General features: G+C 43.9%; 1 protein-coding gene across 1 annotated transcript; it reads left to right on the top strand.

The window, feature by feature from the left end:
- Positions 1-2063: 2063 nt before the first annotated feature.
- Positions 2064-20391, top strand: LOC121835010. The gene is made up of 3 exons (XM_042288865.1): positions 2064-2131; positions 8339-8524; positions 20111-20391. The coding sequence occupies exons 1-3, from the start codon at positions 2071-2073 to the stop codon at positions 20353-20355; spliced, it is 492 nt and encodes a 163-aa protein (XP_042144799.1). The 5' UTR covers positions 2064-2070; the 3' UTR covers positions 20356-20391.
- The last annotated feature ends 4136 nt before the right edge of the window (positions 20392-24527 follow it).

Consider the following 24527-nt stretch of genomic DNA (forward strand, 5'->3'; position numbering starts at 1 on the left):
GTATGAGGGAACCTGTTACTGTAATGATGTATCAGGACATAAATTTCATATAATTTTATGATCAAGATATAGAAATATAAATTTAATCGAAATGTGCTGGACGCGGTCGTTTACTGCCTTAGAACTAAGTGATTGCTCATGACTGCATGTAGTGCACAACGCACGTATTTTGTGGTCGGCTTATTATGAAATTATGATAATATTCTCACGAATATTACAACGGTTTAGGGCGAGAGAAAAGTCAGAGCTGAATGGAAGAGGACGAACATGAAGCTTTCTCATTCTATATTTGTTTGTATGCTGCGGTCATAGGGGGACTTTTATATACAAAAAAAAAATAATTGAAAGATTGGCTTGAAGGCCAACGAGCCAGCCGAGAAGCGCTCTTGTAGTCATTCTTTCAGCCGTTTCTTTTTTTCGCCCTCTATTCTTGTCATTTTCGGGCAATCATAACCCCTCTTTCTGGCATAAGGGAGAATACATTGAGTGGTTCGCATTATACCTGCATTTAGGTCAAATATTTCGAATCAATATCATACGTGACTGAGTAATCGCGCGTATGGTTGTGCCTGTAAAATTCAAAAAGAAAAAAAAATTAAGGAGGCGACCATTGGTTAGGTGCGCGATACACATCACAACTTCCGCTAAAGGGCTCGTAATTTTATGTATTGTTTTTGGGACAGTTGCCCATACTAGACTGCTGTGTATAATATTGAAATATTCAAATCATTTTAAAGATTACAAATTCAGAGTTAGCATTTCGTAACCGTAATATTCGCTACTTCAAGAATCTTACCAAGCACAAATAATGTTTTTTTTTTTTTTTAGTTTTCTTTTTTTTTCAGATTTGAGGAAGCTGAATTTTTTTGGTAGGTGTACATCAGTGAGCACAACCAGGTTGAAGATACTTCCTATGAGCATAGATTTATATTTTTTGTTCATATTTTAGTTTATATTCTTTATGCAAACCCAATTGGTCACTGACCAATTGGGTTTGCATTAATTTGACCGATTGGTGCAAACCCAATTGGTTACTGAGGCTGTTTTTTTTCTGCACGGATGATTTCCTCGGCTTTAATGTATGCAAACTAAAAGGTTTATTGTTATTTTAACACTTTCTTATAGTTGCGACAAACGGTGCACGCAAGTGCGTTATAGTTGTCTGATTCACACGCCAAAAAACGAACAGAAAAATAAAAGAAGAGAAAAAACGCGGTCGGGTGTAGCCGCGTGATTTCCGGCCATGAGCTTCCGTGCTCGTGCTTCGGTTTCGAGCAGTTGAGTTTTATGGCTTTATTAAACATGTACGCGACTCTGAAACAAAATATTATTGGGCAGTCTCCTGACACCATATTAAATCGCTTGGCAAAAAAAAAAAATCACAAAAAAAATATTTGAGAAAAAAGGGGGGGGGGTGTTAATGGATGTCGGGTCATAGAAACATTTTTTTATTTTTTTTTTTTACTTTTTGTTTATGCAGGTAGCGTGAAGTTCTCAAGCTTTCGCGTTCTATCTCAACCGCTAGCGTCGCATTCTTACTCAGTTTCAATTTCTTTCCTCAAATTCATAGTTTATTCACGCGGGTCGAAAAACATGTTTTTTCTTCTTCTCAGGAACACACACTACTATCAATAAATAAATAAATAAATAAATAAATAAATAAATAACCACCTTGTGACGTAATTGCTTTCAAAATTCACCAGATCCGTTGTATAACAAAGGAAAGGGGATCATGTTAGTTTGTGTCAGCTAACAAATGCGGCGACGCACAAGCTTTTTAGACACCTGTAGTTGTTGGAAATGTAAGTTTTCGACAAATGTGAGGTTTTTTCACGTTGACTTAGGTATGTAATTTTGCCACTACTCCAGGCACGGAATACTTGGACGTCTACTCGTTTTGTTGCGAGCGTTTTTAATTTATAAGTTATTCAATTGTTTAAATTATTTAATTGTAAGTTATTCAATTCAAGTATTCAAAGCATTGGTACTCTTTTTAGATTGATATGCTTGCTTGATTAAATTGTTTTCCTTTTTTTTTTTGCTTTCCATTTGATGCAGATGACAAGTGATATGAGTACATATGGAGTTCTGTGGTTTACGTTAAAACTTCTTTTTGTGGTCAGCGCCGTGTGTAAGTGTTTTTGTTTGCCATTTTTATAGGAAATATATACATTTTAGTCATTCAGTTATAATACGAGATTTGATCACTTGATTGATGCTCGCATTCTGTTCAATTGTCCACTTGTACATGTTAATTTACGTTTGAGCTATGTTTAGATACAATAAAAGACGAAACAAAAAACAGAAGACACAAATCATTCTTGCATTTTATTCAGAACTTGACTGAAGCGATTAATAAGTTACCAGACAAAATGTTATTGCGGTATATATTATCTGGAAAAATAACATAATTACTCAAAACGGTATTTAGAATTTCTAGTAATTTTCTGCATAAAGTGCATATTTTAAGACAAGTGTGGTGACTGGATATACGAATTTTTCATGGAGCGCAGATGACAATATTCCTGCTAACATTGAGAGACAGGCATGGCGCATTAAAGAATACTGAAAGCGCCACTGAACAAGGACAAAAAATAAGCAGTGATAGAGTGCAGGTGAGCTGGTAATTAATCGACATCTTGTAAACCCTGAGATGGGGAACGATAAAAAAAAAAAAAAACGGACGAACAGAACGAAATCTCAAGATTTTGTTGTGTTCGTCCGTTTTTTTTTTATCGTTCCGCATCTCAGGATTTACAAGATGTCGAAGAAATAAGACTATCAGTGCGCTACTAGGACTTGAACCTTCATGTGAAAAACACAAACATATAGTCACAAATGACAGATGATAAAGCAGGCGAAAACGGAAAGAACTAACGATTTAATGGGGGCGAACTTGTGGCAGGAACGAAAAAAAAACCAAAAAAAAACCTTTTAGCCTTTCCTCTCTGGTGAGGAAGGAAGACCAGCGAAGCTGTACTATGGCGGGAATGAAGTAATGGCCGGCCGCAAGTCGGCAAGCCAGAGTGGACAGGCTTGGAAGGTTGCGCCATCTATGAGCGACGGTGACAAGCGGACAACCGGCAAATACAACACTCTGGACAGCTACCACCATCTACGAGCGACGGCGGCAACCTGAGTTTTGTGTCGACACTTCTTTGCGGGGAACACGATCCTGGGAAAACTAACCCTTAACAGCTCCTCAGCAGAAGACAAGAACACACGCCGAGAAAGCAGCAGCGAGCGTCGACGGCGGCAGCAGCAAGCGGCGCTGCTTCGGCGTAACAGCCGGCTATCGCGAGAGTGAATCAGCAAATGAATCAGCAATACGGCGCCCGGCTCTTTGTCTACTATGCTCCTCATTTCGAATATTCGACTTAGCAATGTGCGGGAAAGAGCTAGGGCGGACCGACTAGGCAAGGTCATTCTGGCCTCCTTATCGTTTACGCTCGGGGTAAGTGTGTACGCGAATCTTCTAGACGAACGGAGAAGCGTATCTTCTCGATCTTGCACGCGGCAATATATTTGTTGTTCATGATGACGCTTTCCAATTTCTTGTGCGATACCTGTAAAGCCAAAGGGCTGATGCATTTCATTTTGCTAGCAAATTTGATATTAGTCTAAACTCTTTTTTCAGTTCTGTTTTTATGCTTTCCTAGCTTCTTCGCTCTGTCCAGCCCTGGCTTGCAAATTCACCTCTGAGAATACACGCCAAGTGTCCTGACGGTGCCGGAATCACTGATATATCATGCTCTTTTGCCCTTTTATTCAGCGCCTGCTCGTTTGCCCATTTTACTTTTTGGGCAAACAGTCAGTGATAGGAATTTTGTTGTTGTTAACTTTGTAAGCCAACAGAAATCATAAACAGAAAGTCAGGGCACAAACGAACTGGTGGTGAATACTAGACACAACTAAACCCCGAGGCTGCGTTTGAGACCTTGCGTGTTTGTGTCATTGTTGCTTTTTGGAGACTCGGGATGGAGGTCCAGGAAACATTACGCAAGAGTGTATTCATGTTAGAATGGTTTTGGGACATTTTTAATTGGACTTTGAAGGAAATATAGAATAAAGAGCGGTCATAATTCGACACTATGTGAGACCTTCGGCCTGTTGCGGCAGCTTGAGGTACGCGCGTGATACACAAGAACGTGAACGTTGTTTCGAAAATTCAAACAAGTGTTTCAAAATGTTTGTTACGCAAATTAAATAAGTGCTTGGAGGATGTAGCTCCAGAACTGGCTTATTTGTCAGACTAAAGTTCAAGAATTTAGACTTCTAAAGCACCATAAAAACCTTGGCTTTGATACCTATTGAAATTGTTTTTCTTGCGGCAAATGACCGCTTTTGACGTGGTCAGTAAAAATAAAAACAATAAAAACATATCACTCAAGCGACTGGGCGCAGCGCAAAGATCCCTCAGATATTTCCAAAACGAGCTTACTTAGGGGTTTTAGATAACGCCTAAACCTTAGTTTGTTAAATATTGCGAAGTTAGTTGCAAACGTGTACGAAAGAACTTCATTATTTAAAATGAGCCGGACCTTCAGCAGAAACCTATAGGTTATAATATTTTTTCTTTCTGTGTGGTGTTTAGTTTTAGCAAATATTGTCGGACTTTTTGTGAAACATATCTACAATCGTTTCCCCGAAAACTGAATAAAAAACAATGAATAAAATAGGTCGTCAGAAAAGTGATTATAGCGGAATAATGCCATTTATCTTGGGAGACGTCAGGCCACTATACTCGTTTTCACCTCAGTGAAAAAAAGTAAGTTTTACGCATTGTTCATATGCCGCGCGAAGTAGTTCTTACAAGATTTGGTTGTCGGAGGAAGAAGCGGTACCTTTGACATTTGATACGTGTAAGTTTTGATAAGATAACATTTTATCTAAAATTCCGTGTTTTCAGATTTTTTTTTTTCAAATTGTGGGGTATTTTTTTACGAGTTGTTTCCCACCTATTCGGTGTTTTTTGTGTGAATTGGTTACAACTTAAACCAATCTACACAAAAAAAACACAGAATTTACAGAAATAATACCCCCCCCCCCCCCCCCAGAAAAAAAAAAAAAAATCCCCAAATTCGAAAGAAAAAAAAAAAAATGAACAACGAAAACACGGGACCCTACATATGTCTAATGAAGAATGAACCTACATATATCTTAATTTTCTACGTAAAGGGGAAAATGAGTAATGCTCCACAGGGAGCCAGGCATTTTCACTGCGGTTTTCAAGGTGGAAACGAGCATAGTAGTGATATTATTAATGTACGTACTTGAAGCGTATTAACGTCTCTTTAAAATGTTCGCCCTAGCCGGCACGTTAAAATGAGAGGATTGTTTGCCGTTCGCGAAATACGCCATAGCTCTTGTTAAAAAATCAGATAACTAAACTCGGCTCCCCATTATTTTCGGGTAAATGTCTGTACGTAAAAAAAATGGAGATACCGAAATTATAACCCAAGGGAGCAACAGAAGTCCCGTTCAAAAGTGACGTCTGCCTCCCTGGTGGGCGCGGGTAGCGAGCCATGGCGTGCCAATCTGACAGCGTCGCATTATCTAATAGCCCTTTCCCTGACAAATAGCAAGTGCTCACAAATTTGAGACTCAAAGTTTCTGGTCTCGGTGGTGGAGCGACCGACTGACGGCTCTGAAGGGAACACAGGGCAGCAGACGGAGCTACTTTGCTCGCTGGTATTTCCGGTGCGCGGCCGCCATGGCCGCGACCGCCGCTAATGCGGCGGTGTTCCGGCTGTTCTTTCCACTAGCGCCGCCCCCTGATGCCTCGCAAGCCCCGCATACAGCACGAAAGTCGTCTTGCTGGACAAGAACAGCTTGTATTTACTGCCTTAGCTTATAATGCACTATGAGGCAATCGATCGACCTACCCTTCCCGGGGAATAATAAAGATAGCCCAAGTATTAGTGACTTGTTACACAACTTGATCGCTACTCCGCCTGGTTTGCGGAAACTTCGGCACCTCTGCACCGCGCCGTGTCGCTTCACCGACCTTTTGAACAGCTCGTAAGGAAGCTTGTAGCATAATGACAAATACAGAGCGCAAAAGGACAAAAAGGGAAAAAACACACCGGACAGAAAAGAGCGCTGTGTCATTATGTATAACAAAAACCGACCCGGCCTGGAGCCCTAAACGGTTGGGTTTGGATGTTTCTTCCGTCCCGCAACTTCTTCCGCAGCACCGAAGACAGCGGGCACGACCTTTACGTTCACTGAATGCGTCGAAAGGCCTCCGCGTGCGATGCACCAGAAAATTCTGTCGATTTTCATGTTCCTTGTCGCGTTACCAGAAATTTTACTGTCTTTTATACTAAATTTATGTCTAAACTCTCACCACTGTCCCGTATGCAAATTTCATTTAATACAATCGCATCGTCTAACTTGGACATCTTCACAGATCTCGTAGTTTTTCGCCGGAACTTGGGAAGTCTAGTTAAAAGTTGATACTATTACATTTTGTGTGAAGTGTGCGACGTATTTGTTGTCATGCTAATTTGCACATTTTAAGCTGTGCGTGTGCTGTGCTTCTTCTTTTGTTTTGTGTGCGCCAATATGAAGACCCGCGTGGTTGTTTTTGGGCACATTAAATAAACCAATTATTATTATTATTAAAACGTGGTGCGGCTGGTTCCGGAAGTGCATAACTTCGAGCTTTGACACGGCGTGGCGCCACCTTCGTGTAGGGCTTGGTGCGCATTCACGTAAACGTTGCCGCGTCGGCTTCGTTCGAAGAACGAGTGGAGTCGATGCGTTGAAGTCGCTTTCATGTAAACGAGGCTACTGATGGCTCTAGAGAGAGAACTTCACCGGAACGCCGCGCGTCCCCCATTTACGTCACAGCGCACGTGACTCGGAAGATGGTGAAGGAGCTGAGAGGTGCCGAAAACCTCAATCTTTGTCCATTTTTAAAATAAAAACTAAGACATGCGGGCAAAAACGTTTTTTTCTTTATTTCTGAAAGGCTAAGACACCAACTCCCAAATTATTTAAGAAAAGCACTGAAATTGTTGCACAGCTCCTTTAACGAAACGAATGATCCGTAGTCCGCACAGGCTGGAGATTTGCTCAAAGTCGAGGATTGCGACATAGAGGCCAACGTCGTTGGTGGATCGATGGCAGACTGGGCTAGCGCACACCAGCTCGGAGCACGTGGAGCGAAAGCTCACGCTGCAGAACGCAGGGATCCTAAGTTCAATCCCTGCCCTTTTTGGATCTGGATGAGCATCGTACCGGCGTGCGGTCGTGTATCACTACTGCGTGATGCACGTTAAAAACCCCAGGTTAGCGGTTGTACCGCACTGGTTAAATTGCTCGTCTACAGCTATGACACCAGGCACCCACTGAGGCGGACTAACTTCCGGCTGTATAAACATATACACGACAATTTTGGTGAACATAATCTAGCCCGTAGATCGGCGGCAAACAGCCCGTGGCCCGAGCCAACCCCGCGCGCCGATGTGCATGGGCAGCTGGAAGCATGCAACAAGCTTTTTCCGAAAAAATTCTGCGCAATCTATGAGAGAAAGGCTACAAACAAATCGCGGGTGAATCTCCCATAAGCAAAACGGATGTTGGCAGTTGCCACTGCTTTTCATGATTAAAATAAGATCAACGCGGAAGAGGCAGATTTTTATCAGCGGTATACCAGTCGCATATATGGGCTCGGGTTGAGCTACATTTCAGGTGCGGGTCACTGTTTTCTTGTCTTAAAATATATGTGTACTTTCCGTTTTGACAAGAACAACAGCGTCTTGATGGTTATTTTGCTTTAGAATTTTAACGATAAATACTTAATTTACCGCACGTTTCTGTCTTGTTTGTTAAACGTAATCGCAGGTGATTATTGTTTCCGCAAACTTATGATTCTTCCGTTTCGTTTTTAAATTTTAACAGCTCAATACCTTGTGCTTACACGTTTAAGACAACCTTATTGATTTTCGGGTATTTTTATTCGCAAAGAAAGCACACAGTAATACAGGTATTTATGTCATGATTTGATAGAAGTTTTGGGGGAATTATGTTTTTGCAGACATAAATTCACCAATGTTGGCGTTCTCTACTTTTCTTTTGATTACAGCATGTTTATACTTTAGGCATGCTGCATATACTAACCGAAATGTATACCTTACACATTTCGCAGATGGCACCACCGAAAAAATGACCATTGACGACTATGTTGACAAAATAATCAATTTGGCGTACTCCAATATCGAGAAAAATATTCCGGATACCAAACCAGTAATGTTTCGCAACGAGGAAATATTTTTGGATGACTCACCAAACCCCACTGTTATCCACGAATTTTCTCTTGGAACAATTTCAGGCCTTGGAACCTTATTTAATCGCACAGGAAAATGCAATGTTATGATAAGAAAAGGCAAAACTACCATAAACTGCAAAGTAGAATTTCGAGGTTTGACGGCAACACTCCCTAAAACTAGTAATGACGGGAGTAGGTGTATACTTCTCATTAATGCCACAGGTAACCTATTTTTGTCTTGGCCTAAAGGTAAGTGATTGATTAAAAAGTATTTGCAATCGAACAATAATCGTGCAAAGATACGAAGTTAGGTATGCGGTGTGTTGTGACGTCGGCACCATGTACTGAATGTATTAAATTAGAAACACAAAATACGGAAAATGGCTTTCGATTTAATGCAATGCAAAACTTTACGATTATTCCAGTGAGAAAATAGGATATAATCACAGTGGACGATGGAAGAAACTTTTCCTAGAGGCTTCACACGAGAAACCGTCGTTTCGTCAAAAGACGAACCTTCATGGATATCCAGATAATTATACTAACAGTTATCATAACACATGGAAGAAGGGGTTGGTAATGTAGTAAACGATAATGTGGAAAAAGTACAGGAGCATCGCGAAAAAAAAAAATGTGTAGACTACCAAGGATTGTTTTGAGAAAGAGTACCTTATAATTTATTTTATTTTTATTATCAGTCCCCTGTATTTCCTTCACTCACAACCTAACCACTTGTCCTTTTATTAATGACATATTTTAAAAACAACAATCATTGTTTTTATATTTATGACCTCTGTTGTCAACAAAGTATTGTCGACATATGAATGATAAAAAGGGAAGAGTTAGAATGGTATTTTCTACGCGAACAGCAGGGGGCATGTATGTAAATGAATCTTATTTTCGTGCGTTCGGGGTTGCAAGAAGTCACGTTTGCGGTCCCCCCAACTCAAGCTCGTTGGGTCCCCCACGGCTTCGTGTTCGTTTTTTGAGTTTGCGCATACAAGTTTACTCATGAGCTTGTTTTGGCCAGAGTAACTTCGTGTATCTATATGAGAGCGTTCCAAAGTCAAGACCTATGGAGTTTTAGACATGTTGATGTATCTGCACTCATAAGCGACTTTAGGGTGCGTTCTGCGTCACCAGTAATCCTTCTCTCCGGAGTCTAGTAAAAAGTGATGGATGCAAGATATCTCAGATGTATCATTAGTTGTAGTGTTTTTGACACAATCGCATCATTAAGCTAACCACGACAAAAGTTTCCGCTTAATAAAAATGTATCTGGTTGCTGAAAAGCCATGCGACGTTTACAAAATGCCGAAGGTTACAATAAAAGTGCGGTTCTTTCAAGGTTTTTTCACACCCAGTCTCATGTGTTTTAACATGATGGCAACATTAAGCAGTCGTAACAGTTATCTTCGCTTACACAGGGAACACAACAATATGTATTTAGCGAAGCCTTGGCTATTATTTTGAAGATTTTATGGAAGTATTTAATATCTTCGGAAAAAAATTAATGTATTGAGTCAGATTTGATTTTATATGAATAAAATAAGGTTGACATAAAAAAAACTACAACGAGAAAGAACTTAGAAGGCATGTCTTCCAAAACAGCAACCTTGCAGTCAATATAGTGAAAAAAAAAAAGCTATTTGACGGGAGAAGATTAACTGCTGCCACTGCCGCCGTCAAGTCTTGGAATATTGTTTGTATGTATAATTTTGTGTTTAAAGTAAGGCGCTTAGATAAACCGCTGTACGAGGGGGGACCCAAAAGTAACCGGAATGAATTTCTGGAGGGCGGGCCGTGCGTAGTACCAGCTTCCACCACCAGCAGCGCTTAGCGGCACCCTTTTTCAGAGCCGTTTATGTAGAAAGTTTGGTCATTAATTGGTAAAAATAGGGAGAAAATACGTGCACCTCATTGACTGAAATTGTTTCAATGACCTTGGACACGATAATTGAAAGCTCTTGGGACCAACTACTAGCCACAACTATTCCCCTAGCGGAGGCTATGAGCTTAACAAATACCCTGCAATCACAATTTCTAAGTAAGGATGTATTCAAGTATTTTATTTCAGCATGCTTCACTTTTAGCAAGTCCCGTGAATTTGGTTATTATTTTGGGTAAAAAAAAAATGAAAGCCGTTTACAACTCCCTGTAACACCGAATTGGAGCGCAGCTCTTGAGGAGGAGGGTGGAAGGGTACTGAAGGTCACCTTTTCTCGGGGAGGGGGGTGTCGCTCGCGTGACCTCGGGGGGGGGGGGGGGTCACGTGACGCCTTAGAAAAAATTTTCCGCTAGATTTAGCAGGGAATTTTTTCCGCTATATTTAGCGGGGAAATTTTTTCCGCTAGGTTTAACGGGAAAAGTTTTCCGCTAGACAGCGGGGAATTTTTTCCGCTAAATCTAGCGGCGAAAATTTTCCGCTAGATTTAGCGCGGAATTTTTTCCACTAGATTTAGCGGAGAATTTCTTCCGCTCGATTTAGCGGGAAAATTTTTCCGCTAGATGTAACGGGGAATTTTTCCGATAGATTTAGCGGGGAAATTTTTCCGCTAGATTTAGCGGAGAAATTTGTCCGCTAGATTTAGCGGGGAAATTTTTCCGCTAGATTTAGCGGGAAAATTTTTCCCGCCAGATTTAGCAGGAAAATATTTCCGCTAGATTTAGCGGGGAAATTTTTCCGCTAGATTTAGCGGGGAAGTTTTTCCGCTAGATTTAGCGGGAAAATTTACCCATAATGCACCGCGCGGTTACGCCGACGGCGACGCCGACGCCGCTCAAGCCGGAAACGGGCCCCTAAGAGCTGCGCTCTAACACGTTATTTACACAAATTAGCATAAATTTACACGCTGTGTAATGGATAATTTGTTCAAAAATTATGCGAGGTTGTAAAAAAAAACGTGTTTTGATGTGGTCTTATAAGCATAGCCTTGTAGCCGACCTGGGAAGCACGCATCGCCACCGACACGGCGACCGCCATGTTGATTTTGATTCGGTCGGTGAGGCGCAGTGAAACAGGTCTTAGATTAGACGAGACGCGGCGTCGATGGCTGATTACTTCATGCCTATCGGGTCTCAGTAATATGAGGCTTCTTCTTGCCGCTGGTATGATCGACCACCCAGACCGCAGCGCAGCCAGTCCGCCAACGGCGACCAGACGGCTGGGTTCGGCTCCTGGCATCGCCGAACGTGTCGACCATCATGGGTGAAAACCCATCCCACACCGCGATCACCCGTGGACGCGTTCCCCAGAGAAGGAAGGAACGGAAGTTAAGAAGAAATGAACAGGTCACGTTTCTCCTTGTTCAGTTGGCGCAGAGATAGAACATCGCACTACCGACGAAGTAGGCGAAAGCTCGATCCCTGGGAGGAGCGGAGTGTTTTTTGTTTCGTTAAGTTTTTTTTTTTTTTAAGTTATTAATACGAAAATAAACAAGCAGAGACCGATGGAAAAAAAAAATTAATAACCTTGTTATCCACTGACGTCCACGAAAGCTATACAAATGCCATTGCTACAAACTTCATCAGCACACTGTTTGATAAACAGGATTTAGGCAAAAAGTTTGAATCTATAGATTCAAACTTTTTGCCTCTGCGTAAACGGCCTATAGGCCGTTTACGCAGAGGCTAAGACGACGAGCTCGGTCCTTCAGTCGTTTCTTTTGCCGTAGCGTTTTCGACATTCATAAAGAAAAAGAGTAAAAACATCCGTCATAAACAGCTACGCGTCGAAACGATGCCGACACTGCTACGCACACTGGGCTTGGATGGCGGCTGCGATCAGCTGCGATAGCAACGGGCTTCGGGCCTCGCCCACTTCGGCCACATATCGTGCCTCGGCTGCCTCGACTACCGGGCCCTGACACTGGCTGCGATCACTGCAACCAACGATGCAAAGGCTATAAACGCTGCGACGCTACGAGGACTGTGAGCGAGTTGTGGCTATTTGAGGTCCCTTGTTCTCGCGACCGTTGTGCAGCGACTGTGATGTGTGGTTTATCTGCGCGCCTTCCGTGCAACGTTCGGTGTTGTCATACCCCTTTCCGTTTTCCAACCGACCATCACTTTAATTCTGTTTCCGGAGCTGCAGATGGCCATGTTGCTGTTGTGAAGACGCGAACGGTCGCCGACGTTCTCTGTGTGTATGGGTGCCTGTTCGTTCTTATTACTCCTTATCGTGTCAACCGACCATTACAATAATTTTGTGTTTCCGAAGCTGCAGATGGCAGTGCTACTGTTGTGAACGAAGGCGCGAAGGTTCTCTGACGTCCCATGTATGCAAGGGCGCCCGGAGGTGTGGGTGCAAGGAAGGTGGGAGGAAGTCATAGAGTTCTACTTCTGGGAAAGACGCAAAAAAGCAAGAGGGTCTTCTCTACTTGTCCAGCCCCTCTCCTCCTTCCGGGAATATTTCTGCGGGCGCTCATGCCTGTCTGTCGTGGTATCCGGCCAACTTGTTGAAAGCCAGTTGGTCAAAGGGCAATTTGTCCATAGACAACATTTAAAATAGGACACTCTTTCATGGGCCAATTCGCAGATCCCAACTCGTCGAAGACCAGTCTGTCTAGTAGGCTTGAGAGGATTTAAGAGGAGCCCCCTTATTATTGTTGTTTCTTGCTCTACATATTTTGCCCTCAATGTTATTTTGTTCCCTTTGCATATCCAAGTACAAGATACTATCGGGATAATGATGAAATGCGAATGGCGGAATATGTTGTTTTTGATATACACTGCGTTACCTGGCGGCTCTCTGGGAACTTATGGAAACGTGCGTTAGGAGCGAGGATACGACTCCTGCCAATACTCTTATCTACTGGGGAGGGCTAGACCAGAGGTGCACAATTAAAAAATTAGCCGGTCCAAAATTGTTTATTAAAAGCCGTGCAGGGCCGCACCTACTGCGACATGCTGCACACTACGGCTTGCGGTCAAGCTTCCGATATCCGGTGCCATCGCACTCGTTTCCGTCTTTAGCACATCTCAGTATGTCATGCCCGTCATGACAGATCGAAGGCGGTTCTTGTTCAGAGTCATCAGTCATTAGCTTGCATGCTATAGCATGCGAGCGGTTCGAGCAGTTGAAAGCTTGATGATACGAGTACATCCAAGACTCGAGAGCCGCTGCCTGTCCGTGTCAAATGAGACTGCGAAATCCGCATAGATGCGACTTCCTTGACGATTATTTGTCTGTGCGCCTAATGTACTGCATTATTGCCAAGTGCGTCAACCGTTGATCGCCCTGTTTTTGTTTCTCCGCGCATAAACAACATGCTCGGGCACTGCTGTCTGTTGTGAAAGTGGTCATGGACAACTATGCGAACAGTCGCCGATGTTGCCATGTGTCCGAGTATCAACCGACGATCATCTGACGATCATCTTGGTTCGTGTCTATGTGTATCACCAGTATCGCTAAAACAGTGCTGTCTATCCTGGGACTGGTTGTGAACGAAGACGCGACTGGTCGCTCAGGTCTCCCTGTATTTCACAGCAAGATGACATATGCTTCCTGGTTGCTATTCTATTTCAAATTTCAGTGTTTTAGGGAACCGTTTGTGCGACTATGGTACAGTCGATCAACCTGTGGAGAGTCATGTTGTGACGTTGATCTAGACCGTAACCTTGATCGTACTATGGTCAAGATCGCTGTCGTCTGCCTGCAATCCCATGCTAGCTGCACATTGAGTTCTCTCGGAAAAGAAGGTTGAACAGCTTTGAAATATTGAGGAAAGGAGACGTGTCCTTGTGTTCAAACAGCGGCGTTTCTTAGTGGTTGGTGGTCGAGACTCCTACGGCGTGGTGCGCCGGCCTTGCCGGGGCTCCCAAGCGAGCGGGATCGACTGCGCGTCGACTTAACCAAGCTGAACCAGGTCATCTTGCGTGAGCAGCATATGATGCCGACCGTCGACCAGGCGTTCGGGTTGCTGGGAAGCGCTACCGTCTTCTCAAAACTGGGCGCAATGTCTGGGTTTCACCAAGTACGTTCCTCCGAAATGGCCAGGAGTACATGACGTTCATAACACCCTCGGGCGATTCTATTATCGCTGCCTGCCCTTCGGAATTACTTAGGCCCCAGAGGTGTTCCAGAGCCCGATGTCAGTGATTCTCGAAGGAATTAAAGTATGCGTCAACATCGTAGACGACATCCTGGTGTATGGCAGAGACCAGTCTAAACCCGAAAGCAGACTCCAAGTTGCCCTCGAGAGACTGCTGCAAGCGGGCATTTCGCCGAACTCCTCCAAGTGCCACCTCGGGGTGTCGTTCCTCAAGTTCCTTGGTGTGGTACTGAGTACCAACAGCATAGCACCAAACCCCGACAGGGTCCCATGACATCACAGGTATGCAATTTCCAAAGACGTGCCAGGCGAGCGGCGCCTCCTGGAAATACTGAACCACATCGGACATTTCTTGCTGAGCTTGTCCGCCGCCACAACGCCAATCAGGCTCGTCCTAAACAAGGAAACGATCTGGACCTGCGGGACCGGTCAAGCTTCAGCCTTCGACTCGCTAAACAGGATGGTGGCATCCAGCTCCTGCGTGGCTCGATAGAACCCAGAGTATCTAGCAACCGTTTCTGCAGGCTCGTACGGCCTGGGCGCCGTCCTTCTGCGGGAGAAACATCTGGTGAGCGACGAGCAGTTAGTTGCCTTTACGTCGCGGTCACTGGCTACTGCCGAACAGGGGTACAGCCAAATCGAGAAGGAATCGCTGGGAGCCCTGTGGGCCATCCAGACGTTCAAAAATCTTCTGCACAATCTGAGCTTTTTTGTCAAAACCGACCACCAACCCCTGGTCTAGTTGCTGGGCTCCGCCGACTTCATGCCTCACCATGTCCAGCGGTTCCGAATCCGAGTGGTGAGCTACCAGTTCACAGTGAAGTATGTTCCTGGCAAGTGCCTCGCCACTGCCAGCATGTTGTCCAGAAACCCGAGGTCCTAGCTCCAGCCGCGTGTACTGCAGACAGCGTCGAGCTCCTCGTGTCACAGGTTGTGACTGCACACTCTAAGACAAGAGGAGGGAGAATTATAGCAACACGTTTTTAGATGCGGAGCATCTCTTGCTCGGGTCCATGTCCCGCGGCGTCGTAGTCCGCACTCACACTACGCATGCGCAACTCTCCTCCTTCCCTCTCTCCAACAGCTGCGCGTTACTCTCTCCGCTCTCTCTCTCTACCAGCTGCGTGCACTTCGCGTGCGACGACTGGTGCCACCTAGGCGTAGCGACGTTGGGTAGCTACAGTACAACTGCTAGGCAGACAAACCAATGCCGAACTTACATGAATAAATAACTCGAGCAAAATATTTGAAATCGGGCTGTAACTTCCGCCACCAATTGAAATTTCTAGCAGCATATGAAAAAAAAAAAAAAGGAATCTTTTAGAGCGCTGCGAAAAATCACGAGATGACAGTGACCCTACATACATCGCAGACCACACGAGCACCACATATTACACAGCACCGACATAGACATATGCACAAACACTACAAAGGCACTGCGCCCGACACTTGCTGCTCGAGATGCTTTCTCCCCGCGGCGCATATAAGCTTGACTTGTGCGGGTGAGATCTTTGGTCGCCTGTCGTTACAGATTTATACAATAAAACGCAAAACACGGCGCAAAGGAAAACCGTGTGGAAGAACTGTTCGCATTTAAAATGTATGTAGTCGAAATCTATAACGTTAGTAGGTAGCGAAAAATAGAGATGCATTAACAATAAATATTAAACCGGTCAAGAAAAATTTCAAATTTTTTGTTATTTTCTTACTTGACCAGTGCTATGAGCAGTCCGACTAGCTTGAATCAGATAAAAATAAAAAAAAAAAAATTTGGGATTTTATTATTATGTATTTAATAATAAATGGAAATGATCCTTGCGCAAAGCATCTTTTATATATAATCTTGTAAAGGACATCCGTCCAACACTTCACTTCCGCTAGTTGCAGTGCGCGTACTGGAGCAGACGCCTTCACTTTTGGTGCGTTTGATGCAGTTTGATATCGTATGTCGTGTCGTTATCGGTTGGAGCGGTGAGGCTTGGGAGTTTGTGACCGTTGTTATTCGTGATCCCTGCTAAGGCGCTGATGCGTTTCTTTCTTTTCATACCGCCACCACCCCGAACTTTGGAGATTCACGGGCCCGGGGCACTGCATTATGCGGAATTGCGAGCTCCTTCTCTGTTGACGTCGTTTTCCTGGTACCACTCGTGGATACTGCAAGCGTTTAAACAGTGTGCCCCGTCTTGCCTACATCCCCAGTGACGTACTCGACCTGTTGAAGCTCGCACGAGATTGCTCCCTCATACGGTGGTAATTAAAAACGAGGTCACCGACTTCCGCATCAGCGTCGTACTTGACGAGCTAGTGCTGTTGATGAAGTCGTTTATCGACCCTCACATGAACGAAACTAAGCCTTGTGACCTCTATACTCGCGGACAGCTTTCTGTGGCTTTGCAGCCAAAGGTAGAGCGCATGCGCTCGCGCACACTGAATGCCAATTGAAGCCGTGCGCGCGGCTTTAATCGGCGCTCAAGGTGCGCGGCGCGCGCGCTCTACCTTTGACTGCATAGCCAGAAAGTTGTCCACGAGTATAATCGGAAATGCATTTTGTAAACGCAGAAGGAATAGTGGAAGAACTTACTAAATTGATGTGATGACCTGGTCGAGTCACAACCTAAATGAGTAATTTAAACCCCCCGTCCCCCCAGACTTCATCCAGCCCCTAGCTCCTCCGAATGAGTCTAAAAGTGTGAACAGCAGCAGAGGTTCTTATTTGCACGACGTTTAGAGAGGAGTCCTCCAGAATTTCTTACATAGGGTTCAAGTAAGGCACTAGCCCCCATCTGAAAGAGTAAGTATATTTGGGATGTCAGAAATTTCTAGCTTCCTAGAAATTTATGACCCACCATTCTTCCAACAGAGTGAGAATTTCAGATAAACCCCTGACTTGAACGCTTCCCTCTCATTGTTATTTTTACAACCGTACCAAAGCGCAGGCAGTCTGCAACGACACCACAGCTAAGGCCCTCCATTCCTGCCACCCCTATATTCTGTTCACCCCTAAGCTGACATGGCGTAGAAGGCTGCATTCTCGCCGTTGGAGGTTGCATCCTCGCCGGCCAACCAATTGCTGGTCTTTTATCGCCTGACATCTTTGCTAACAGTGTAGAGTTAAAATTTGTGACTTCGTAACTGAAATGGCTACACACGTGACGTTGTCGTCACGGCGCGACTCAGAACGAACTGAATTTTTCTTTTGACTGCACTCGTGGCGGCGACCGCTGCCGCGGCCACGACGGAGTGGACGATAAAAAATGAGGATTCAGCTCCGTGGGAATTTTGACCCAAACTCCGAACGCGCACTTCACATTCGCTGTTGCGCCTCATATTTCAGAAAAATTTTCTCGTTATTGTCACCCTTCCTGGCTCAGTAAACGTACTCAACACCTTAAAACCCCCCTTTTCCAGCCATCAATTATACATTCATGTACTTCTAGCATCATACAGAAACAAAAACATTCACAGCATTCGGCGGGAGTTGGTACTACGAAGGCGCCAGAGTATTCGGTGCCCCAGTATACTTCCGGTACTGTATTTATGTGTTCATCAGCAGCACACAGTGATCGGGTAAGAAGATTTTCCTGGGGAGAAGTACCTGTAGTACGTACGCAAGAGCCTGCACGCGTTGTAAAACGTAGTACAAATAGCAAAAAGATGCGAGACAGGAGGAAAAGAACGGAAAAACCGGAAGCGCGCAGGGGTCCCCCGATAGCTGATGTCAGCGAGCTTGTTTGGAAACAAACATCGGTGAATACATGCCGCGCTATGCGAATCCTTTAAGATCATCCCAGCACATTCTTACTTCGCAACTTAATCACGGTGGGAATATGCGGATCTGGCGGCGCCGCCGCTTTCGCCGCTCCACCCCGGCTCCCGCCAGCTCCTTTCATTGGCCAGACTCTCTCTGTACACGGCTGTGTTGGAGCCAGTTTGCCGACTTGCGTCATCTGCTAAAGTTCTGGTGGCAGGTTGTGATTTTTTTTTCTCCAAGCGCTTCAAACCACTCCTCTTTTTGCAATGTCTGATTTGACGAAATACGTGTGGCCGCAAAATGCTGCTTTTTTGGGGTGTGTGTATGTGATTGTGTAAGGGGGGGGGGGGGGGGTACGGCAGTGGAAACTCTTGTAACGCTTCAGACAGCTTTTAAAGAAAATGCAATGAAAATATTGGAGGTTTACTAGTTGTTTCTCGCTTCGAGGCCGGTGAATTATTGATCGACGACCAACTCCGTTCAGGGCGACCCTCAACCTCCTAACCTAATGAAAACATCGACAAAATTCAGGCATCGATCACTCCGAGTTTGGTCCTTAGGTGAAGCTGTTAATCAGGTATTTTATCTGGGAGATTTGTGACGCTTGCGCAACACGGCGAGGCAGAAACACCCCAATTAGTGGAGAAGGCGGAAGTCGTGATTCCATCACGACAATGTACGAGCACACTGTCCTGTCGGTGCAGCAATTTTTTTAACACAAATAACAAGACACCGTTCCTCCCCCCTCCCCCCGCCGGCGCCCTTCACCGGACCTCGCCCCGTGTGACTTTTTTTTCTGTTCGCCCGTATGAAAAAGATCCTAAAAGCATTAAGTTTTGTGGATGAGGAAAGTTCTTCAAATCAAACGTTCGCCGGTAAAAACTGTTACTGTGGGGCTCGCCACCAAGCCAAAGGATACAATAAAATATTATCATCACAATTATCATCGGTCTACGGAACTTAGGAGCATGGCGAAATGACTCGCCTCTGTCCACAGCGCCCAAACTTTTGGCAAGAAAGAAGTTGATCGAAATTGGGAGGCCCATCTTTTCAAAGCGCGAAAGGTGTAGAGCAAATCTCTGTGCACGTAAATAAAGTTAAGAAAGGTATTGTCATTCATGACGACAAAAAATATTTCTGTGCCTGTCCCTCTGACCCTGACAGTATCCGCAGGACAAATGTAGATTCGCACTAAATCTTGCTTTCTGAAACATCATCCAGCGAAACAACGAAAAGACCGTAGCAGCAAATAAAAATTAAGGATAAACAAAGATTAACTTACCTGTCTCTATTCTGATTATGAGAACAATGAAAATGCAAGCTTCAGGCCGCTTGCTCAGACTTGACAGCGTGCTTTCACGCGATTTTGTCTCAGTTTCTGGTTTGGTTATACTATATGCGAAGCATGCGGAAATCCACAGAACTGGCTGGCTCAATTTTTCCGCTGGGCGGCCGAGCGTTTGAATAAACCGGAGCAGAACGCGCGAAACATCTCTGAGGCCATGGGCCAGCCCTGCAGAAATTCATTCTGGCTAATTTTGGGTCCCCCCTCGTATTTTATGCTCCTAATGAAACTTCTGCTCGTGAACATAAGGTGGTTTGAAGCTGAATTACAGGGAAATGAATGTTACTTGTTTGGTGATTTTTCAAGTACAGAAGTAATGTTTATGCCTTGAATACCAGCGCTACTGCTTTAGGCGTCTTTATTGACTTCCTAATAGTTAAGCTTACCATTTAGAGGCAAGTTATGTTATAGTCATTGAAAACAAATAAAAAGTAAATAATAAGAAACGATATAAAATATTTAAGGTTTGGACAAATGTGGTGTGCAGTCTGAATCAAAATATACATGTTAAGAGTAAGGAAAATATGAAAATTCTTTAGTATCTAAATTATGCTTAAATGCGTATTTAAATATTTGTTGCTTGCTGATAATCTGCAGTTTTATGACAACGTTTATGGGGTCTCAATTACTAATTTCTGACCAGTTAAAATATGAGACATGATGTGATTAAGACTTTGTACTTTCAGATAACCGACCTGCGAAAGTAAAACTAATCACCCTCTCGAACGTGACGTTTGCTATGATGGTAACCGGATTGAAGAATGGTGCATCGACTACTACACCTTCGAGTTACAGTCTTGACGAAAACAGCCCGACAAAGTTTACAAGAACCTACCGACTTCTATTTCAAAAATTAATAACGGAAGGTGCATTTAAAACGGCGCTGGACGCTGCCTTCCAAAATTCTCAGAAACCCCAATTATATTTGTGAAAAAGAATAGAATACGTCAAAAAAGAAAAGGCAAAAATAAATAAAATAAAAAAAACGGAATAGCAAAACGACTTGGAGATGCTAGACCTGCTGCCGCAACTAGTTTTTTTGCGAACTTCCTTGAACATCCGTTTTTGAAAAATAAAACTTAACAATTTGACGTAACATAATTGTTTTAATACCACATCAAAGCCTGTGCATGATATCGCTATAAAGCTTATAATTCACACCCGTAATGTTTTATCTTACCACTCTCAAGATTAACTAAACGTTAGTAGCGCTATGATGAAATAAAAAGCATCACGCAAAAAAGCCCCAAGTTTGTAACTTAATGTACATACATTTCGTAATATTTTATTTCCTGATCTTTGACTTGTATCCCTTGACATGAATTTCAGACATATCGGTAGTTTAGCCCCATGTTGTAGTGCAAAACCTTCGTCCAAATTGCGAGCAAAAAACACACTTGTCGTGTAAGGCTCCTCGGAATATAAGGCGCCAGGTTGGAGTATCAAGCTGTTAATAATGCTTGGTTACAATCTTGGCGTCGCTTTTAATATTGTAGCGATTCTCACATTATTCAGCACCGTCATGTCGAAATTTTTATTGAACATGTATGATCCTACATTACGGTTACCAAAGTGATGTTCCCTAGCGAAAAAGCCATTTGTATGAGAAATTTCTTGTGTCCAATAAACACAAATGAATCATACAACATATATAAGAACATATAAAAAACCATATAAGAGCTATATGAGAACTATAAAAGATATATAAGAACGTATAAGAACCGTATAAAAAAACGTATAAGAAACTTCTCACAAGTTTCTTATATGTTCTTATATTTCCTGTATGATTCGTGTCTTTATTGGACACAAAAATTTCTCATACAAATGAGGTTTATTAATAGGGTTACAACAATGCAAGCTATTTTTATTTGCTCAGCATGTTCGACGCTCATGGCATGTTTTTCAAATCTCGAATGACATATCACGGACGCCAGTCCAAAGTTTCAACTCACTGAACGACTGCATAAGTGTTTTCAGAGTGTCGAACCGGAACCGAAGCGAACCGAAAACCGGAACCGAACCGCTATTTTTAGCCGTACCGGAACCGAACCAAACTGAAATCTTCGCCGCCATCTTGGACAATATTTTAAAAAAGCTGCGGAAAAAGGACTAGACAGAAAGTAGAAGGACACAGGACATACGCTGTGCGCGCGTGGTGGGTTTAGTAAACCTTTGGTTGTTAGAAGAAAAGGGGCGGGGAGGGGGAGTTTTAAAAACATAGACTGTTGTAACGATTCCTCAGCTCCAAATCTTCAGCACAGACCAGAAAGCGTAATCCTGGAAACTGCTTTGTCTGCAAAAATACTCTTGCAGGAAAGCGCGCTTTCGTTGTGCCAGACGCTGGCGCCGTTCCTCACGAAGCTACACCAATCAAAAATAATTTGTGTCTGAAATAAACGGCTCTCACTGAGCGCGAACCTTCTGCAACATGCATTTTTCACCACAGGATTTGACTTTTTTAGCAAGGACACATCTTAATGACCACCAGCATATAGAAAAATGACGCCAAGTGCAAACCACGTTAAACAGTTCCGTTTCCTGGTGAAATGCGTTGTTCTCAACACTAGCAAAAGTATATGTCTGCATTGTAAAGTTGCGCAGAATATATTGTCACGAATGACAATGGATGAGGCGGTGATAACTGAAGAAATTAAACGTTTATTGGGGGCGAACTTGTGCCCGAAAATAAAAGGAAAGAGAAGATAACAGCAAAGCGTCGCGGGCGTCGAAGTCGGCGTAAGAGCAGGGTCGAACGCTGGGGCGAGACTGACTCGACAAGGTTGCGGGTGGCCACTTATCTAGAGTGAGTCACTATCTCGATGATTCGGCGCAGAAAGTTCGAGGAGCATAGCGCGCTCGGGGCGAGAATGAGCACGCACTTTCTAGAACAACAATAGCAGGGATAAACGATAGAAGGTATGTCCGCAGCAAGAATAAACAAGAACCTTCAACAAGTCCGTGACCCTGCGCGCGGCAATTTAGCGATTCGCGATGACATGGGGTAGCCTCATTAGATATTAGAGCGCGCATGACTGATAAAGCAAGGTTGTAAAGCGAGAGCCCAAAAAATAGAAAAAGAAAGTCTTACAAATCTCTGCAATGCGAAATTAGAGCATAGCTCTTGAGGAGGAGAAGGGGAGGGTACGGAGGGGAAGGTATGCCTCTCCTCCTCCTTCCATCTTTCTCCTCCATCTCCTCTTCTCCCCACCTCCTCCAATTCTATTTCCCCGCTCAATTTAGCTGGGAAAATGAGCGGGGAAATCGAATTGGAGGTGGTGGAGAGAGGAGGAGGACGAGGAAGATGGATGGAGCTCTTAGGCGCCCGTTTCCGGGTTCAGCGGCGTCGGCGTCGCCGTCGGTGTAACCGCGCTAAATTTAGCTGGGAAAATGACGTCACATGACTTGGTGTCACGTCACCTATAAACAAATTCAGTTTTTCCGCTAGATTTAGCGAGAAAATTGACCGTCGCATGACCTCAACAACAATTTAATTCCCCGCAAATTTAGTTAGCGGGGAATTAAATTGGTGTAGAGGTCACATGACGTCAATTTTCTTGCTAAATCTAGTGGAGAAACTGCATTTGTCTGCTGAACCTAGCGGAGAAACTGAATTTGGCAGCTAATTTAGCGGGGAATTGAATTGATGTGGAGGTCACGTAGCGGGCAATTGAACTGGTCTTCTTGAGGTCCAGGTGACGTCAATTTCCCCACTAAATTTAGCGCGGTTACGCCGATGCCGACGGCGACGCCGACGCCGCTCAACCAGGAAACGGGCGCCTAAGAGCTGCGCTCTAAAACAATGTGCACGTTAAACAGAATGTAACATTAGCCTCCCCAGACAGTATTTTCCGAAGTTTCGAGCCTGTGCAAGTCGATGTCTGAATGTGATTTACATTAGAAATATATTGTCTGTCCCTCGCGAAATTGATGTGTAATTAAGAATATCAGTGCATACATCTCTATGTAATTAATTTTTCAGTAAGGCGTTGTGTATGAGATCATTAGAAAAAATACCTTTCATTTTTTTCTATTTCTGCACATTTCGCGCAGAAACGTGCAGAAATCTGCTGTTTCATATTTTTGGTACCTGAAAGTGAAAGTGGACTGTACGAGTGATAAAGAGCTACATACTTACTCGTTTCACGTTGAAAATAGCGCCTATTGAAAAAACAACGCGAAATATGCATTCTCAATTTAGCGGTTCCAACCGGTTCGAACCGGTTTGAACCATTATTTTCGAACCCCCGAACTGAACCGGAACTTACCAAAAAGCCGTGAACCCGAACCGGAACCGAACCAATAAAAATTAGAAACACTCTGAGTGTTTCGACCAATTTGGATTTCTAAATTACTTTGAAAAACTACATATATTTTTAATATTTGAATTGCAAAAATTCCGTTAAAATAAACAGAATATATTATTTTAAAGCACTTTTAATATTGCTGCGTGCATGGCTGAGATGCAACGCTTACCTCCAAAATATTCGAGTTTGCTTATACTCCGAGTGTAAAAGATAAGGGGCCAGATTGACCTTGCCGAGCCAGTCTCGCCATAGTTGACTTGCGATATTCTAGGTAGAATATTCGAGATACCAAGTGCAGTAGATAATGTGCCAAGCGCGGTCTTGACGTCTTAATCAAACTCTGCCGACGACTACGCACTAACGCTAACCAGCTGTCACGCCGACGCACCGGCGCTCGCTGCTGCTTTCTTGACGCTTTTTATTTCTTTTGTTTCTGGCACAAGCTTGCCGATTAAACCTTCATTTTCAGTTTTATGCATTTCAATACGTTGCCACCCGCGAAATTTCTGGTAGAAGTGCGCGGTATCGTATTCTATGCCCGTGAAGCGTACCTCTTAGAAAACACGACGGCCAAGCGAGGTCCTCAGCCCAAACAGCTGTGGCTTCGGCGAAGACGCCGAAGCCAGAGCAAACCACCGCACCAAGGACCAATCCCCGAAATTCGAACTTTTGCCGGAAAATCCAAAGAAAAGAAAGGAAACGGTAAGCACCCAGTCGCCGCAGAACCTGGTTCGACCATCCGTCGTCGTGCTGCCCGTCGCGCCACGCCTACTCTGACGCCCTTCCATGGCGACGTCTA

The sequence above is a fragment of the Ixodes scapularis genome, unplaced genomic scaffold, assembly GCF_016920785.2.
Source record: "Ixodes scapularis isolate PalLabHiFi unplaced genomic scaffold, ASM1692078v2 PGA_scaffold11__112_contigs__length_91849675, whole genome shotgun sequence".
NCBI classification, from domain to species: Eukaryota; Metazoa; Arthropoda; class Arachnida; order Ixodida; family Ixodidae; genus Ixodes; species Ixodes scapularis.